General features: G+C 38.1%; 1 protein-coding gene across 1 annotated transcript in view; it reads right to left on the bottom strand.

Moving 5' to 3' along the window:
- Positions 1-1444: 1444 nt before the first annotated feature.
- LOC127831926 (E3 ubiquitin-protein ligase Midline-1-like) overlaps positions 1445-18334 on the bottom strand; it is a 31751-nt gene continuing 14861 nt past the window's right edge. The window contains exons 2-9 of the mRNA XM_052357007.1: positions 15051-15908; positions 14531-14626; positions 13289-13519; positions 12571-12593; positions 12243-12373; positions 11441-11592; positions 4532-4742; positions 1445-4163 (exon numbers count right to left, since the gene is read on the bottom strand). Of these exons, the coding sequence (XP_052212967.1) occupies positions 3865-4163; positions 4532-4742; positions 11441-11592; positions 12243-12373; positions 12571-12593; positions 13289-13519; positions 14531-14626; positions 15051-15908 (2001 nt within the window). The 3' untranslated portion in view covers positions 1445-3864. The remainder of the gene's footprint in view (positions 4164-4531; positions 4743-11440; positions 11593-12242; positions 12374-12570; positions 12594-13288; positions 13520-14530; positions 14627-15050; positions 15909-18334) is intronic.

The following is an 18334-nucleotide window of genomic DNA, read 5'->3' as shown; positions in this document are numbered from 1 at the left end:
ACACATCGAATACATGTATACTCAAATTAAAAGTCACACATATAATGGTAAATTCACATGAGAGTGTGCAGTGCAACAAATACCAATCGACATTACGGAAAATCTTAATCTATATTTGACGCAAAATATTTTAGAGCTGAAAGACCTTAAGTTACAGAACTCATATATGCAAGTAACGAAGTCAAAATGTATGCTGAAATCGGAGCATTTGAACAATCTAAATGTCAGAAAAGGTTAGGCAATGACAAGGCATGACACCAGATCACATTTAATGGCAAAGCTGGTTAAGAGAACTTTAATGCACATATCAGCATGTTTCTAGTACAAGAGTGCTATATCGACCATCTTTACAACCGCACTTACGCAGGGGATTGTTCCCGGTTTCAAAATAAAAATTCCACCAGCAGTTGATGTTGCCAAAATCATACTACACCTATACGTTTGATACGGTTTACATAATCAGTTAATATGTCATTATTGATGTTAATTGCACGGGTAACATACCTTTCCCCTACAGATCATTACTTGGAGGGAACGGTTCGGCCTTCAACAGTGACCATTAATATATGATTGGACAACGTGTGTTTGTTTTGAAATCTCTTTTTTAAATGTGAAATTTTGGCAATAGTGTCGTCTTTCAAAAGCCTGAGAGTTGGGTGGGGAACATCCTTTGACATTATTTTTTAAGTCATCATTAAAGTTTTGATCGCGGACTGATTCGAAAACTGAACTTTTATATGATAAACGACCGCCTATGTCAACCAAATTGAACGACGATTTAATAGGTACTGTAGGAATCAGTCGTAATATAATTCTTTTCCATCTGTCCTACCGTAAAATAAAAGCTAGAGAATACAAGAATAAAGCAATTAGTTTACAATCTTTCTGCTACTGATTGGTGATTGGATTGCAACGGTGTTTTAATGATGCGTTAGCGGTTCAGTTTAGCAGTTTAGAAGAGCCCTATTTTTATTTGCATTGCTCTAATATGTGTTAACTTCAAACCCGTTTATTTAAGCTCTTTACAATTGACAGCCTAAAACTAATGCCTTGGTAGAACACGAATTTTGTGATTTTGGGGGGATGGGAATCTAAAAACGCTCCCACAATTGGATTCGAATTAACGACCTCCTGTTTGCTAGGTGGACACCATATCCACTACGCCGCAGCGAACTCACTGTGTATGCTTGGAAATAGGTCAACAGATGCATACATCAATCGGTCATGGCATTTCATCAGTTAAAATACCAGTTAACAAATAAAATGCGATTTGCTTTTAGATTTTCGAACAATATTTTAACAGTTATGTATTTATGTGTTATCATTTCATGAAATACACTGAAAACCTGCGGTTTGGGTTTCTGATAGACTCTTCATTAATCATACAATAAAACATATTTGCTTTATTTAGTTCTGTTAATGAAATATAACGTAAAATAACAGAGACTTTTTTCAGATTTATTAAAAACATCTACAATGGCACAAACTTTTCGAGCAAGATCTGTGGGTGACATTTATAAATGAGCCGCGCTCTGTGAAAAGGGGTTTCAATGCATGTGCGTAAAGTGACGTTACAGATTACCTGTGCAGTCCGCACAGGCTAATCAGGGGCGACGCGTTCCGTCTGAACTTGAATTTTGCTAAGAAAATACTTAATTACAACGAAAAATATCATAAAAGCTGACAGTGTCATCCCTGATTCTCCTGTGCGGACTGCACAGGCTAATATGAGGCGACATTTTACGCACATGCATTAAACCCCATTTTCACAAAGCACCGCCCATATCACGAAATAACATCAAAACATTATTACACCTCCTATAAACTATGTGGTATGTGATATAACAAAACACAAAACAAACAAAACACGTGCATGGGATCCAAATCTCTAATAGAAAACGGCGACATTTGAGATACTTTGAACTGCAATGTCGGTACATATACATCTCATACAAACATGTGTTTCATAAAACAAATATTTCGATTTTTTGTTTCGATTTCAAACAGCTCACATCGAAGTAAACATGTACGTAAGCGATACAAAATAACATTTATTTGGAAAAATACAAGCAATTGGCAATTCAGATATTGGCAATTCAGATTCCTCCAATCATAGATTACTATATAAAAGTGTATGTTATTAAAATATAGTAAATACATGTTGATTACGTCCATTAAATATAGAATTCGTTTGTATTTTTGTACTGTGATTTGATTTATTTAAATTATTACATATAATACAAATCAGTTTTGGTTGCTGAATAGCATTCACACACACTTACACATACACTGTGCTGTTTAAGAAACAGAACCAAAATGCACACAGATTTGAATTGTTTTAAATATTCAAAAAATCCCATAGGCATATGAAGCTCACATTATAAAAATGACAATGTGCTTCTACACTGACTAGCTTAGTGGATGTGGACGCAGGCGTACAGACAAACAGAAAAATACTGATTTTATGAGGCAAAAGATCAAGCACGCTGATAAAACGATATAAATATTCAGTCATAAACAGTATACCTTCTAACATAAATTAAATAAATATTCTATCTACATCTGCTACATGCATAATGTGTAAAACTATTTAATATGTGATATCACAGTACGTTTTACCAAGTCTCTCGTGACAATTATTTAGAAATAAAATGACCATAAAAACGAGTTCAGCTAAAAATTGAAGTGCGGTCATGGAATTTAACATTGAGAAATGTATAGCAACAGAGTATATAAGACATGCAGTTAGAAGCGCGCGCGTGCGCGTGTGTGTGTGTGTGGGGGGGGGGGCGGTAACATCAGGCAGGGATAAACTTCCAAACGTCTTCAGTTGTCTTTCTGAACAGTTCCTATCTTAAACATGACTAACAACAATGTGTAACTCACAATGCTAATATTATTATTCATACATCTCAACCGAATTATTATGAAACTTATATCACCACGAGTTTGTTTCTTGATAATATTTCCCGAATCTACACCCTTAATGCTTAATCGTTACATCGAGCAATATCACAATAATGAGTTGTTTACGACTAACTGTTAATAAGACATTTGTAATAATGATGTATACACTATATTCAAATAAAGTTAGAGGTAATAAAACAAGAATGACGGACGGATTAAATAACAACAATTCCTTATAATATTTATAACTAAGCACCAAGTTTATAATAGTGGCAGGCACAGCATAAAATGTACTGTATCCAATAAAATTTGGATGTCAATACTTTGTAAGTATGAATATAATACAGTAAACACCAATACCTCACAAAACGCACATAAAAAGCGGAGATTCAAAAGAACAGCCAAACCAATATTCGTCCCCTCTTCAGTAATGCCCATGTCGTATTCACATTGGTTCCTGTCATACGCAATTGTTTTTATCGGAACGCGCTGATTATCTAAAGCAATCGATGGGCTGTGACGTTATGATATGTCGTTCAAAATATTGTTAAACAAGACATGTGTCCATCGGGAACAGATGCACCCATTTTCTTTTTTTTCTAAAAAATGTTACAGAAAGCTGCTTCATAGTGAAAATTGACCTTTGACTTCTTCGTGTCCTCTTTGTCCTCTTCGTGTGACCTTGACATTTGTGGTTGAGAGACGAGTGTTACACGTGACACATCATCTTGTGAAGGTTGACATTTGTGCGAACTGTTTTACACAGACGCACAGACAGACGGAAAAAGCGACTTTGATACGCCGACTTCTACAGACAGAGGCATACACATATATATTACCGTGACATTTTGAGCACTTCAATATTTGTTTTCACACTATCATTGAACGGCATTTTTTTTCAGGAACTACTTAACTGAACAATTATTCAAAAATGTTTCTTATATATATGATATTATCTTAAAACCCTGCAGCGGACGAGGTCGTCTCTAGAACTACTTTGTTCGACAGTCTACATTCGCCACGCAAATTATACGCCAATATCACAAACTCGTATTCCGAATTCGGCTCTAGTCCGAAAACCCGATGATCTTCCCGCCCGTACATAGAAATGCACTTCCAAACCCGGTTTTGGGGCGATTGTCGATATAACAGGAAATGCGAGATTTTCTGCTCCGAGGCGACATCCACGGGACTGGACGAGAAGATTTGAATAGAAGACGTGAAACGCTTGCAGAGCCGCTCGATAATCACAGGCGCTGAAATACGTTAGAGTTTATTTGATTTATGAATCGTATGCCGAATAACTTGGTTTACAAATTAAAAAGCCTGCCTTTAAGATTTATAAAGATGTATTTAATAAAACTATGGTGCGTTAAATGTAATTGAATATACATGCAATTTAATGGAGACAAACGTTACGTCTGTTAGGTTGGTAAAGGATGTGTATGTATGTTTCATTTTTTCCAATCTGCAAAAACGACATAATAACAGAGGAGTGCAAATCCAAAGAAACAAAAAATGCATTTGAACATAATTCACTGGTCCTTGATTTGTTATTAAATTTAAAATAACTTGCACGTTATGTCTCCCACACGTTCTGTGATCAGGGTATGTCATATCTTACCAGGTATGACATTCTCTCCCTCGGCTAGGGTGGTGCACTGGACGACCTCGGAACTTCCAGACCTCCCGGCAGCATTTCCGGAGCTCAGGCAGAAGTAGTAGGTCGTGGAGCGACACAGATTCTCCAGTAAAAGCACCAATATTCCGGAAGCGTTCGCGGAGATCTTCGTGGAGCAGCTGTCCTCGACGCAGTTTTTCACTACCACCGTTTCCTAGAACAAAAACGGCGATAGTGAATGAGACGCTCGATTAAATGTGTGAGATAAAACGAAAACTCAATCAAGTGGGCCGTGCTCTGTGAAAAAAGGGTTTAATGCATGATCGTAACCAGCATTAAACCTTCTTTCACAGAGCACTGTCGGACCGTATTTGGTACAAAAACGAATATGGTACAAGTTTGTACCATATTCGGCCGAATATGGTACAACTGTCTAATTGTACCATATACGTATCTGCAGTTTTGGGGTAAAATGCCTGACCGAATATGGTACAAACTTGTACCATATTCGGATGAAAAATGTACCACATTCGTTCCGAATATGATACACACTCATCATCGTAATCATCATCATCATCATCATCGTTATCTCATCATCATCATCATCATCATCATCATCATCGTTATCTCATCATCATCATCATCATCATCATCATCATCATCATCATCATCATCATCATCATCACATCAATTATCAACACCCCAATGATCATCATCGTTGTTATCTTTACCAACACCACCATCATCATCACCATCAAAACCAACATCATCATATCCATTATCATGATCGTAATGGTGATCACAAAAGTTTTTTTTGTGATGATAATGACAGCGATGTTTTCGGTCGATAATGAGGATGTTGTGATGATGATGACGACGATGAGAATATCATCATCATCATCGGCCAATAAACATCGCCATCATCATCATCACAAATATTTTGTTATCATATCATCATTATCATCATCGTCGGCCGATAAACATCGCCGTCATCATCATCTAAAAACTTATCATCATCATTATAACCATCATCATCGTCCGATAAACATCGCTGTCATCATCATCCCAAAACGTTTGTTATCATCATCATCATCATCATTATCATCATCATCATCATCATCACCACAATCATCAAACCCCAATCATCATAACCACTGTCATCATCATCACCACCACCATCATCATCACAATTTTTTTACCATCATCATCATCACAAATGTTTTGTCATCATCATCATCACATATTCATTTTACATTTTGTATTTTATAATTTGTTTCATTCAAGAGATTCAACAAACTTGTACTTTTTTCATTTATTGGTATACTGACAGGATTTTTCAAAGTAATATTGAAGAACATAGAACAGCATTTAAATTTTAATCCAACTGTAGCATTTTGACAGGACATAATATACATATATACATTCATTTTAGTAGCAGCCAAAATATCCCAAATGTGCTTCGTAAAAAGTTACCAGTAAATGAGCAAATGACAACAAATTTCCGGTAGAAGAACATAATCATCAATCACAAAAATAACATAACAGGTTTCCAAACACCGATATACATGTATATTTCACCTGTAATGTCTGTACATGACATCTATGATATCATACCAACCGATTCCACTAACACGCAAACGCAGCCATGCGTTTGCCCATTTTGGCCCCTTGATGATTTCTTTTATTGCCGAAATAAGACCGCTGTTTCTGCCCGCTCTTGTTAATAGGAAACGAACGCTAACAGGATTTCTGTTACTAGTATCTAGTCCAATATCCGGCCGAATGTAAATTCTAGGTGTTTGCAAACTCATTGATATTATTAAATCTCTAAAGGGTTTGCCGACCTTCGCCAACACAAACTGGATTGACGGGTTTGATTGTATGCAGAACTTAAAAATTTCAACTTGAATGTGAAGTGGTAACATCAGAAATGGAAAAGTCGTTCGCTTCTGTGCCCTCCTATTGTTTATCATATCTTGAAGCTCTTTCAGGGCTGAACACACAGAGACGTCACCGTTGTCGCCAGAGTCACCGTTGTCGCCGGAGTCACCGTTGTCGCCAGACGCAGCGTTGTCGCCGGAGTCACCGTTGTCGCCGGAGTCACCGTTGTCGCTGGAGTCACCGTTGTCGCCGGAGTCACCGTTGTCGCAAGAGTCACCGTTGTCGCCAGACGCAGCGTTGTCGCCAGATGCAGTGTTGTCGCCAGACGCAGCGTTGTCGCCGGAGTCACCGTTGTCGCCAGACGCAGCGTTGTCGCCGGAGTCACCGTTGTCGCCGGAGTCACCGTTGTCGCTGGAGTCACCGTTGTCGCCGGAGTCACCGTTGTCGCAAGAGTCACCGTTGTCGCCAGACGCAGCGTTGTCGCCAGATGCAGTGTTGTCGCCAGACGCAGCGGTGTCGCCGGAGTCACCGTTGTCGCCAGAGTCACCGTTGTCGCCAGACGCAGCGTTGTCGCCTGACGCAGCGTTGTCGCCAGACGCAGCGCTGTCGCCAGAGTCACCGTTGTCATACGACTGTTCTAAGCGTGATATTATGTCCTTGTACACGCGTTGATTGATACGGATACTAACGTAATGCATGCCAAATCCTTCTGGGAAATACCCCAATGCAATTGTTCCAACATCACCATCGAACTTTCCATCTGCTGACACAATTGATGAGTGTTCTAGTCCTCGGGTAGAAACTACCAGGCACTGCAAATTATATTCTCTCATAAGTGCAATGAGCGTGAGGTTGTCGCCGTATGTCCCATTCTTAGACATATTCTTAACGTATTCATCAAATGTTTCATCATAGACAAAAGTTTCATAGAAATATCTGTTTTCTACAATGTGATGGACTGCTTCCTTACGTAAAGCATCTACGTCTTTGTATATACCAATTTTACCAAGTTGATGCGATATAGCAGCAAATTGACAATTTCCATCCGGATTTGGGTCCATGGCAATATTCACCCCATCCAACAACTGCAGATTTTCATGGTGTGTTAAAACATGATAGTACTTAGTTCTGTGATTTTGTTTCTCTGAGCGGTTCTGTTTTAATGAATGTTTTTTAATTTTTCGTTGTTTCTCTAACGCAACAGTTAGGCTAGTCATGTTTTCGACCCCAACCGATTTGCTTACGAATCCAAGTTCGGGTTTGTTCGGTACTTGAAATGACACGATATAAACACCATTTCGTTTTACTTTTTCTACCTTGCCTTCGATAACATATCTTTTGGTTGGCACCCTGGATTTTCGAAAGGGATAGCGAATTAATACTGTCTCTCCTACTTTGTACTTGCTTGGGGAAGTTGCGTTTTTCAACAGCGACCTGTAAGCCTTTTTATTTGCTCGCCGTATGGTTTTCTTTATTTCACGAGAACTATGACGTTCTTTGGTAAAAACATGACTTCTTCCGTAGTAGGCTTCAAAGGGCGTGAGACCCCCAAGAACTCGTTTGAAACTTGTGTTTATGGCATAGGCTAAATCTTGAAGCCCTTCGACCCAGTTAAATCCACGTTTACTTTTTGTTGCAAATAGAATCTTGGCCTTTATAACACTGTTTGACCTTTCACACTTGCCCTGTGATTGAGGATGATACGGCCTACTATTGATCATTTTGATGTTGTACTTGTTCAACAAAAGTTTCATACTAGGGCCTTTAAATTCCAGTCCGTTGTCACATTGGATGATGTCAGGGGCAAGGTTAACCATCAACACGTCCTCTAATGCCTTTGCAACTTCACGCGAACTCTTCGTTTTCAGGGGTTTTGGCATAACGTACCTAGAATAAACGTCCACGACTTGTAGAATATAACTGTATGTGGACCCCTTGTAGCTAACACTTTGATTTTTCATGTTAATTATGTCAATCTGCCATCTTTTGCCTGGTTCCTCTTCTGTAATTGTCTTTGGCTTTGGCTTGTTTGTAAATCTCGGATACTTCTCATGGTAATACTTGCTATTGTACAGTATTTCAAGGATAGCTTGTTCCGAGAACCCCGTGTAATTTACTTTCAGTTTGTTGTAAATAACCCTTGCTCCACATCCTTTGTTTTCCATGAACATCTTCTCAACAAATCTAGGAAGATCTTCTTTCACAAGGACTTGCTTTCCGCCACACAATAAAGAACCCCGGTCACCAAGCTCGAAGTCCTTACGTTTTCTAATCATGGCCAAACAATTATTCTCTTCAGGTGTCCGTTTCTTCACAGGGACATCGAACGATCCGTTTAAACATCTGACAATAATGTCGTACTTCGACCTGGGCAAGCACCCTAATTGCTTCCTTTTTCTCCTAATTGCTTCCTTCATCTGAAATAATATAATAAGTTATTATACATTTATACTTCATTAGTTAATAGAGCTTGTATTGAACACCGCGTGTCGAAAACGAATGTCTCACGACATGAGCTGAGCTAAAATCACTCGTCTGATAGCTCCGCTAAAATTTACAATCCGAACTTCCGGGCAATATGCGCAATGAAAGTAGCAAGTACTTCATGTAAAGTTTCATTGAAATCCAACCGAATTCAAATTCAGGGGAAAAATAGCGGGCAAACTTATGGCGGTCAACGGACAAACGGTCTGTAGAAACCAATGCTACGTGGATGGAAGGGATATAAAGAAGGGGCCCTGGGGGCCTAGGTCGCTCACCAGAAGTCACGACTAGGCAGGGTTCGAAGGTCAAAGACCTATAAACTCCATAAAATTTAAAATGTTCAAATCTACAGATTACAGGAGCTCGATCTGATTTTGGTGGAAAATACACTTTCGAAAAAATGACTGTAGCTTAAATATTTTAGCAGTTTAGGAGTTACGCACCCGGAAGGAATGCCACGGACAATTGGATAGACGGACGGACAACTGCAAATGCACTCTGAGGGGGGGGGGGGGCATAAAACATAAAAATCAATGCATGTTAAAACATCAATGCATATTAAGACAACTGAAAATTAAAATTATGTACAGTACTTACTGTCAAGAATTCTTTTGAAGTTTGAAGAAAGTTTGGATTTCAATTCTTTCTAGTCGAAAATCACAACTTTTCTTGCCGACCGCCAAGTCAAATATGGTTACTGACTTCTGAGTAAGACTCGTGTGCAAAATTCCCTCCTTTTTAAAGCGGCACGTTATCAAAGAAAAAATCGGAAACTTCAAAGCTTTGTCGGCTTCTCAGCAATATGACGTCGGAACGACAAATCAACTTTACAAAGTAATGTTTAGGAATACAGTCACACCTGTCTAAAGCAGCCAGTCAAACATCCTTATTTTTGGAGAGATATATTCATTTAAAAGAGCTCAAAATCTCTTAAATCGGATTTTGGTGAAAATACACTTTCGAAAAAAAAAGTTTTAAAAATTTGAAAATTGCTATTAATGATCTCCACGAAAGTATCTGGCCCGCCCGGGAATCGAACCAATCTGACGCGCAACCGACTGAGCTAGCCGGCGAAACAGTTACACAACCAGCAAAATCCATGTAAAGTGTGGTTAGGTTAGCTGTTTCTGTTACTGCTAGTTACGACGACGACGACGACGACGACGACGACGACGACGATGATGATGATGATGATGATGATGATGATGATGATGATGATACTTTTGTCACTTCCAATATTAGGTTAATACAATGTATTTGAGTTTGAAAAAAAGTTTACACATCGGCAGACTATTTCATTTATTAAGAAATACATAATTTATGTACCATATACGTAGGCCATTTTCATTTTTATGAGTTTTTTTGGTATGTACCAAATACGTTTTGGCGAGCATAGAAAAACTTATTCCAACCGAATATGGTACAATGTTTGTACCATATTCGGTCGAAAATTGTACCATCTTCGGTCCGAGTATGGTACATTTGTACCATATTCGGCCGAATATGGTACAAATGTACCATATTCGTTTTTGTACCAAATACGGTCCGACAGAGCACAGCCCAAGTCTTTTTGACCGATCCGCGAATCAAACAGAAATAAAATTGCCGACGCCAAAGTCCAAAGAATTTTCCAATAACACTAAATATCTTGCCGACCTATATGGACAAGTATAATGTAAGTGGTCAACAGTAAATGTCGACATGATGTTTTACTTGTTTTATTGGATTATTTATTACCAAATTGCACGGCCTTAAGCAAGATGTAAATGAGTGGCAAGCATCTTTAACCCATTTATGCCTAGTGGACTCTCCCATCCTTTTAAATTGGATCAATTTATTTCCAAAATTAGGGGTGTCTGGTATACTTTTTTCTATATTTAGATATTTTCTCACAGAAATTCCTTTAAGCAAACAGCGCAGACCCAGATGAGACGCCGCATTATGCGGCGTCTCTTCTGGGTCTACGCTGTTTGCAATGTCCTTTTTTCAGGACGCTAGGCATGAATGGGTTAATACGAGGCAAAGAAACATACTTGATGAACGCTTTAATTGTCGAAACCGGCTGAATCGATTTGCACTGGAGTAGCGACTAACTTTGTATAAATACAACGATAACCCGCATTATTAACAGGAACTGTCTCTATTGCCATGTTCACCCTTTTTCATAAACCTTCGTAAGTAATCAGTTAAACTTCTCTTCTTTAAAATAAAATGTAAATTTACGAGCGATAACTGGCCGAGGAAAGGTTATTTAAATTCCATGGCCTAATATCACGAACATACTTAAGTCAATATTCTGATTCAATTTTTGAGATGAGTTTGAGCCACATACTCAATTTGGTGTCCCCACATGTTTTTTCCAGTTGTGTGTTTGACTCAATCCTGAGTTTTTAAAAAGAATATCTGCATATTCTTATACCTGAGATTTGCGATTGTTTGTGCGTTGACATTTTAAAATCTCATTTTCTTTGTTGAGCATAACAATGGAATACGATACTGGGATCAGGTCTGTAAGTCATACATTCGAGTCAAGTTATAAGATGTTACCTCTAGCTGGATGTTCTTCTGTTCCTCTGAGCAGAAGTGCACCTCATACTGGTCCACCACCTCGTGGACGCTGCTCGGGGGGCACAGAGCCAACACCACGACGTTCTCACTGCGGGAGCAACGGGTCACGTCAACGATAGGCGTCGATGGAGCTATATATAGACATACGTGACGCATAAACTGGGGCTACACATAGACAAATGTGCGTATAATTGACGCTAAAACTCGATCTGCAAATAGGCGCAAGTGGGTATAATAGACCCTTAAACAAATATCGATGAGGCTGATTTTGAGCGGATCTATGGAGTAGTGGTAACACATACTATCACTTTAAGGTCACAGTTTCGATCTAACTTGAACACAACGCGTCTAGCGTTGGAACTATTTTAACATCCGAGAACGTGGATATTGGATGCGATTTTCACACTCCGCACTGTGTGCATTCGGAAATGACTCTTAAACAATAGCTTTGGGGAAGTTTTACTTTCGTGGTAATACCCACATTGTTCTATTACTTAAATATTTTAAGATATGTCGACAATATTGACCTGGTGCTCGTGAACTCCATCACATCAATAAATTTTACGCATGGATTGTTTCATATGTTTCGCAGCACATGTGTTTGTGTATGGACGTGGTCAATAATGGATAATTAATTTGCTATTTCATAGCTTACCTTAATGCAGTGAGATGTAGTATTTACAGAATGATAACATTGTGCAATACATGTGTATAGTGTAAAACAACTTTACACATAATTATGTAGCGTAGAATGTTTCAAATCAAATCAAAAGCAACTTACGACACAAAAAACTAAGTTCGCGCAATATGACTTTTTCACGTCTGCAGTCAACAACTTTCCCGTGTATCACTTCCATATCCGGCCCCTGCGCACCGGACGCATTCTCACAGTCAACAGACGCTTTGACGATCCTGCAAGTGTACACTTAAGTTATTATATGTGTACATTTTTTTGAAAAATGTTTGAAAAACTGGTTACTTTTATCGGAATATACTTTTTGTTCCATATCATTTGAATTATTATCGCGTTTAACATTGTTTCCCTTTTTACATGTACATATAGTTAATACAAAAGTTCCATATATAGAAATACAAAAGTTAAAATATACCTGTCATTGAGTGTGTTCGCTACCTGAAATAAAATTGAGAAAACTAAATGTATGAAATTGAAATTGAAACTGATACCTCTTTTATTGCTATTTTTACCAGATTTACGATTTGTTTAGCCGTTTTATTACAAAACACGAAATACCCGAAACAATTAATTATTGAGTAAAAAAAGAAAGGTATTTTTTTTATAATTTATTGTGATCGAAAAGAAAAGTACGTTTTTTTTCGTTAACACCGTATCCATCATTAGTGAAATTGATAACATCATCCACAAGATAGGGAAGGTTGATTGAAAAAAGAATCAACAACTGGTTGGGTTAAAAAGAGAGCCATCCAGAAAAAGGAGATTTAGATCTTTCAAAAACATGTGATCAGTGAACATATTTATAAATATCCTTCAGACATCAACTTGAAAAGAAAACTTCAAGATATTTCTGTAATTTATAACATTCAACAAATCTCATGCCAATCTGTGATCATGCGTTTTAAACATATAAATGTTTAAAACAAACACTTAATAGTAAAAATTAATGATGGCTATTAATTTCACCCTTGAAAAAAAGAAAACTTAAAAATTCGAAAAGAACATTTAAATGTGATGTTTTTTAGTTAAGCTTAAACAAAGATTCCCCAAAGGCGCGTATTGAGTTAAAAATACAATACTACCACATACTGTTTAAAGTAAAAAGTCCATGCAACCACATAACACATACGTACCTCAAGGAAGGGAACCTTATCCGACGTCATGACGTCATTGACGTAACTCTGAAGACCCTGGGACGCGCCGAGAACCTTCTCGAGCGTCTTGATGCTGTCCTCGAGTCCGGTCTGGTGGATCCTCTCCTCATACTCAAGGTCGCACAGGAAGTAGCTGCGCTTGTTCTCCACTTCCGCCAGGAGAGCGTCGCACTGCATGTTGATCTCGTCGCGACGCCGCGCGAGCACGTGCTGCATTGGCATGAGGTCATGTGTTGTGAAATTCCATTACATATCGGAAATTTAGTCTTGTCATTTATATAAATAGCTTGTTCGCTTATACATTTTTACTATGTCAATCCATGTTATGCCTCTAGCATTGCTCCCCGCGAAACACTAGATTGCACTATTATTAATATTTAACTATAAATAGGAGTTATACATTGACTTATTGAAAAATAAGCATACTTAGAGTGTTGCAATATAAGTGCGTTTAAATGCACATGTTGATATATGGATCGAAACAAGTATAAGTCAAATATTAGTTAAAACATTAAAAATAAGTATTTATGTATGGTTTACAGCTAGTGTGAAATTAGTGTCAAAGAATTGTTCGTGGGATTTCTTTCAAATAAGCCAAATCAAACTGTTTTCATTCTAGTCGACTGGCAAATAAAATCTCGATCATTCCTTTGGTTACTGAGAAAGGTATTAAACCCTGAGATGGACATTTCGCCGGAAGACACTAACCATAAGTGAGCCTCGTTCTTTGAAAACTGTTCTTAATGCACGAGCTTTAACCCTTTGCATGCTGGGAAATTTGTCGTCTGCTAAAATGTCGTCTGCTGAATTTCTAAAATTAGCATTTTCTTCGATTTTTTTCAAAGAATATTATCAGAATAGCAAACAGTTTGGATCCTGATGAGACGCCACGTTGTGTGGCGTCTCATCTGGATCCAAACTGTTTGCAAAGGCCTTCAAAATTCGGTTCCCGCACTGAAAGGGTTAATGCACGAGCTTTAAATGTCAACCCAGATGAGGCCGTGAAATCCGCACAGGCAAATCGTTGACGACAATTTCAACTTAAACGTAATTTTCGCTAAGAAAAGACGTTCTTTAAACGTAAAATTAAATAAAAGCGGAAAGTGTCGACCATGTTCATTCCGCACAGGCTAAACTAAAAACTGGGACGAAACGTTACGCACATGCTTTAAGCCTAGTTTCCCCTGTACGCGGCTCATATGATGACCAGTCAATACGTACCTGTACGTCCTTGAGTCCGTCCTTGAGGTTCTTCAAGGTCGTCATGACCTTCGACTGACTGTCCACCAGCTTCTCCCTATTGTCCTCCATGCATGTCTGGAGTAAACATGGGTAGGATTAATACTATTGCACAAATTACGATATGTACATGTACATGCTTCTACTTGGCGGTTGACCTTTCCGACCCATGGCGATAATTGTTTACTGTATTTGACGTTAAAAGCGGCTTAATATTGTGTAAAAATAATTATAATCATCAAGTATCATTAGCAGACTGATGTACCCCTGACAAACGTGTAAGAGTTCAGAAACTGTAGCTTGTATATGAGCTTTTTCAGGATTGAATTGATCAAAATCATGTGAGGGATTTTAGACTCCAAGAATGTCCCTTCTTGTGTGGAACAAGGAATACGCATCTTAAATAGTGCGTTTCTAACTATTTACTATCCGATCACATAAAACCTGGCTGGTTTTAGAATGCATATAAATTTTCAAAGAGAAGATGGTGCGCAAATTTTACCTTAAATTCTCGGTACGCCTGTTCAACTGGCACAACCGGATGTCCGGTGTGTATAATACCTTCGTCGGAACTCGAGATAAACGGCTGAGTACACAACATACAATAGGCGTCCACGATAAATTTCATCGTTGAAGAAGGATTCGAGATTCCGACTTTAGCACTTCCGGTGGCTTTTACATGGTCGGAAACGGAAGCGGCTCTGTCGGAGCCTGGATCCACGAATTCGTGGTTAATGAAGGGTTCCTTATTCGGATGCGACAATCGTAAACAGGTCGCGCAGAAAAATTTACGACATGTTGTGCAAAACTTTTTGGCGCGTTTTACCGTAGCACTTTTACAATGTTGACATTTTACGTCCGACTCTGATGTTTTGAATGAAGATGCAAGTGATGTTAATGCAGTTACACTGTTGTTTAATAAAGTCAAAGATTTGGCTAAATCCTCATTAGATCCATTGGAAGCAGCCTGAACTGCCGTCTGCTTTGGCTGTGGAGAAGCAGAAGATTTCGCCACTTCCGATTTGTCTTTCTTTTGCTCTTTTTTGTATCGTTCGATGATATTCTCAAGGGCAATAACTCGTGGTAGACTCGATATACCGCCACTGACGTAGCAGTTATCCCGGCACACCGGACATCGGATAAAATTGAAATCGAACAAATGTTCCGCGCACGGAGAGCGACAAAGCACGTGCGAGCATGGCAGGATGATGGGATACGTGTACAGTTCCAGACATATTGGACACTGTAGATCGCTGTCAACGTCTACGTCCATGGTTACAGAGTTGTTCAGGTTGGCAGGCGTCTTCCGTTGCCTCAGATTGCCAGCTTTGGAGAATCCGTTGCCTTGACTTCGAGGTTCCTGAAAGACATCAAGTGATCGTTGGTGAATTATTTGTTACATTTGATACCATGCTAAGGGCTTTATTGGTGTTGATTGCATTGACGATATAATGGATAAAATAGTATAAAATAAAATAGTATGTCGAGTGTAACACAGAAGTGCGGTGATAATAAGTGTATTGTTCTGAGAAAACTGGGCATGATTAATGTGCGTAAATTGTCGTCCCAGATTAGCCTGTGCATTACGCACAGGTTAATCAGGGACGACACTTTCCGCCTAAAGTGGATTTTTGCTAAGAAGAGACTTCATTGAAACAAAAAATGTCAAAAGCGGAAAGTGTCGTCCCTTATTAGCCTGTGCGGACTGCACAGGCTATTCTGGGACGACACTTTACGCACATGCATTATGCCCAGTTTTCTCAAAACACGACTCATAATATTGAGGAAACATGGCAGTGCGATGGCATTCTCGAGGTTAGTTACACAGCCTGAGTATTGACTGCTAAATAAGCAACGACTATGATAGCGATGCTGAATATGATTATAAGAACAATCATACGCCGCGATTTGTAATTATCACAATGAAGACCAAAATATGCATATCAATAACAAAATGAAGTCTTGTTTGTAAAAATTATCAGCAAATGTCCTTCTAAGTATCAAATTATTATGTCGTATTTATAATTCATTTTCCTATCGTTTCACAAATTGCTGAGATAAACAGAAGTTCAATTCATACGATCAGCATAAAGACCTCATTGAAAGCGAACGCATTGAAGGAAACTGTCGTTTCAAAAAGGTAATTACCGATGACAATACAATCATTAAGGGTTATTCAAATTTATATCAAGATAAACGGGTATTATTTAATTGGCTAGTCTTTTTCATTTATTGACGGTATTTTGACAACCTATGCCGTTAAGAAAATATATGAATGAATATTTAACAGTAGTTAAATGGGAACAATATAATTATAAACGATCCATTGTTTTGGAAAATCTGATAAAAATCGAAAGCCATTGTGAACGTGTTTATTTAAACAGTCACTGAAATTGCCTCTTCAAATATGAAGCGTTGCTTATTCAAAAGCAAATATTATACACGTGTTCTATTCCGTTTATAATTTAAAATGAATTAGTTAAAGTATATTTATTTAAGCCCAAATTCATGGGCTTATAGAGGCAACATTCGATGCGTTTCAAAGTATCTTACAACACTGTTTAAATTGTTGACGTGCACACAATGGTTGGTCAGTTTAGTTTCATATATATGTACATGCTGAAATGTTTCCGTTGTCTTCTTAACCGGGTCATATATCGACATTTTTTTTCGTTTAAAAAACTTTTGTCAGTTTCTCTTGTATTTGACGTCCTTATGTTTTAAGGACATTCTTTTAAGTCTATTTTGAGGACTGCAAGCTTTTACCATACGCAATTCCTAGCTCATATTTCGGAAAATGTTTCCTATACAAAACGAGCCTATTTCCTGTTCAAGACTCGACTGTCCAATACAAGACGCCACTGTTTCCTATACAAGACGTGACTGTTTCCTATACAAGACGCGACTGTTTCCTATACAAGACGCAACTGAGACTGTTATATAAGACTCGATCGCCTATATTGTTAGCGCGGGTGCTGAAAATTACAACATGCAATACCGTGTACCAAACAGTGTTCGTGCTGTTCTGAAAAGTTTTTGTTTGTGTGTTTTACTTCCATTTTATTTTTCTTAATCAAACACAACGTTTTGAGGATGGCAAAGAGTCAACAAACATACCAGACAGTTATAGTAAATATGAATAAGTAAACCCACTACACAGATGGCATAACATAAACGCAAACATTTTAAAACCCTGATCCAACCACAGGTGGTTAGCGTGTGGCTATGCTATTAATTAGTGAAAACATCATTTTGAATGATAAATAATCATATTATAACAAAAAATTAACTTTTCTGAAAAAAAAAATTCACTATCAAATATATATATAACAAGGTATGCAACTCAAAATCAGCCCAAAACGGGGTGCATCGCTTTGAACAGCCATATCTTCATCAATTTTGCAGCGATTTTCACGATCTCGGTCTTATTCAACGCAGAAATGAATTTCCTTTCTGGAAATGTATATGTCTTGCAATATTTTTACAAATGCTGGGTCAACTTTTAAGAAATAACACGATACACAACACGCATGACCCAGTTGACAGTGATCATGTATTTTTTATGAATGAAATCTCCAGTTGTAAAGACACACCTCCGCATTGGACCAATGAAATCACTCGTATGTTTAAAATGTCAGTTAGTTGAAATGTATGTAAACAAAGGTTTCAAACGGCGCTGGACAGTTAGTCTTGATGCAGAATGTTACGACAAGAACGGTAATAATGTTTTTTCATACGTTTTATTGAATTATGGTATCGAACTACATGAACTTTATAGGGAAGTTG

Source organism: Dreissena polymorpha, chromosome 5, assembly GCF_020536995.1.
Source record: "Dreissena polymorpha isolate Duluth1 chromosome 5, UMN_Dpol_1.0, whole genome shotgun sequence".
NCBI lineage: Eukaryota > Metazoa > Mollusca > Bivalvia > Myida > Dreissenidae > Dreissena > Dreissena polymorpha.
The sequence above is the reverse complement of the archived record's forward strand: the minus strand, read 5'-3'. Positions and strand labels throughout refer to the sequence as shown.